Here is a 2,135-nt window from a genome sequence, read left to right as displayed (position 1 = left end):
TTAGTAAATATATACATACACAGTTACTATAAGGTTATGCAAATAAAACTTACAATTAAGAGACCAATGTCCACATCTTTGTTGGTCATAAAAAGTTCTCTGATTTGTTTAGATTGCAAAATTTCTTTATTGATATATTTGGAATAATCATTGACCTGCTTGCCATATTTACAAGGCATTAGAGATGTGTAGTTGGGTCCACACGCGTATAGGTAAAAGGCTTCTTGTGCACCAATCTTAGGTCCTGAAAACAGAAAAATCAAGTTAGCTTTTTAAAATATTCTAATTAGAAATTTTTACAAGAGAATTTTTTGTCAGGTTATATTGCTTACTATGTCTTATGAAATTAATAAGCCTCAATCTTCAAATTGCTATAATGAAAAAATAATGAATGTCAACTCTGATGGAAGACAAATATATTTAAAGCTAATTTTGAGACTTGATAAATTAATAAAATTTCTATTTACTTCTTAACATAGAAGATAGGTGTTTTGTTTTGTACTACTGTATTTTAAACAAAAGGAAAGTGTCTTGGTAGATTTCATTTCAAAATATAATCTCAATTGATATATTTTTATTATTTTTTCAATTGATTTATTCCTTCCTTCCATTCATCTAAATTATCTATGCAATAAATGCTATCTGAATGCTATTTTGAACCAGATTTATAAATATATTTTAAATATGATTAATTTATTCCCTAAAATTTTCTATTTATATGGAATATATTAATATTACAAATACAAGGAAAATATCTAAGTTTAATATTCATAATATGGCATTTCCCATGACTGTAAAATATTGTTGCTGTAATACCAGCTTCTCTTTGCTGGTGAGTGGAGGAAAAAGTAGGGGGTGTGCTTCTACACAGACTGTATTTACCAATTGTTAGATATATCTGAATTTAAAAGTGCATCTTAATTAAAAATAACAGTACTTAATAAATATAGTTGACAACATAGCAATGATTTTAGCTAGACAATTTACTTTATTTAATCTTTATGAAGAGGGCAGGCAGGAAAAACATACCGTTGAAGAGGAGCAAATTTCCCAGGTCCCATTTTCCAGCCAATTGCAAACACTCTTCTTGGGATGATAAACAGTGGCCAATCATACAAAATGTTTTATTACTATCGGATGACAAAGTTGTTTTTCTTGGAAGTATATAATCCAAAGTAACGTCAGTCTTTCTGTGTTGAAAAACCAAAGTTAAAAATCAATCACTTTAGTGAGTACTATATAGTACAAAATGATTTTTAAAGATCAGAATGTTTAACAATGGGAAATTATGAGTAATTCCTGGTTCAGAGTCAGGTGCCTGGCGGTAGGGAGGGAGAGTAGGTTGATTCTACAGTCTCTTGGTCAGAGGAGAACTGGCAACTCAGCAGCAACAGGGCAGGGAGCAGAGCAGAGATGCCCGAGAAGCCCACAACAACCAGGAGCGGCGGTGTGACCAAACATTTGTTGTCAGTTTCCTTGCCATTTGAATTCAGAATATGTTTTGCTCTGGTTTATTGCCACAAAGGAGAAAGAAGATTCTCTTGTGAAATTTGCCAAGAAGTCTCCCATCCTACCAAGCAATTCCTAGAATCGTGTGCTTTTAACCAGGCCTTAAAAGGCTAATCAGAAAGTAGCACTTCTCCAACTTTTGCCCCGTCTCGCTACTAAAATACCAAGGATTTTTGTATTTTCTGTTTCTTCAAGGCTGAGTGATCATAGTGATTTTGATTTGGCTCCATTATTTTTCCTAATTATTTTCTCTGGGGGTAAAGTTTACAGAAATGCTTACAAAGTACTCAGAGGTAAACTAAAGCTTTCTCGTGGAAACACAAACAGAAGCTGCAAAGACGTCACCACTAGTGAGGCTGCAAGTCCCACCCCTCCTTCGGGAATGTTCTGAACTCCAAACTAAGATAGTGAGAGTAACCAGTAATGACAAAATCCATAGTAAGTGTGGAAAAAAGGGGAAGATTTGAAATAAGCTCTCAATAAGAAATTCTTCTTCGATACATATTTATTTCTTTTCTTTTTTTTTAAAATTTATTTATTTATTTAATTTTATTTTTTTAATATTTTATTAGGGGCTCATACAACTGTTATCCCAATCCATACACACATCAATTGTGTAAAGCACA

At 32.6% G+C, this 2,135-nt stretch overlaps 1 protein-coding gene across 1 annotated transcript in view; it reads right to left on the bottom strand.

The window, feature by feature from the left end:
- LYST (lysosomal trafficking regulator) overlaps window positions 1–2,135 on the bottom strand; it is a 258,721-nt gene that overhangs the window by 164,252 nt on the left and 92,334 nt on the right. Inside the window, exons 15-16 of the mRNA XM_045298212.1 lie at window positions 1,030–1,190; window positions 50–244 (exon numbers count right to left, since the gene is read on the bottom strand). Of these exons, the coding sequence (XP_045154147.1) occupies window positions 50–244; window positions 1,030–1,190 (356 nt within the window). The remainder of the gene's footprint in view (window positions 1–49; window positions 245–1,029; window positions 1,191–2,135) is intronic.

This window comes from Echinops telfairi, unplaced genomic scaffold (genome assembly GCF_000313985.2).
Source record: "Echinops telfairi isolate 266 unplaced genomic scaffold, ASM31398v2 ScPeMD7_7424;HRSCAF=8462, whole genome shotgun sequence".
Taxonomy (NCBI): Eukaryota; Metazoa; Chordata; class Mammalia; order Afrosoricida; family Tenrecidae; genus Echinops; species Echinops telfairi.
This window is presented reverse-complemented; position numbering and strand designations above follow the sequence as displayed.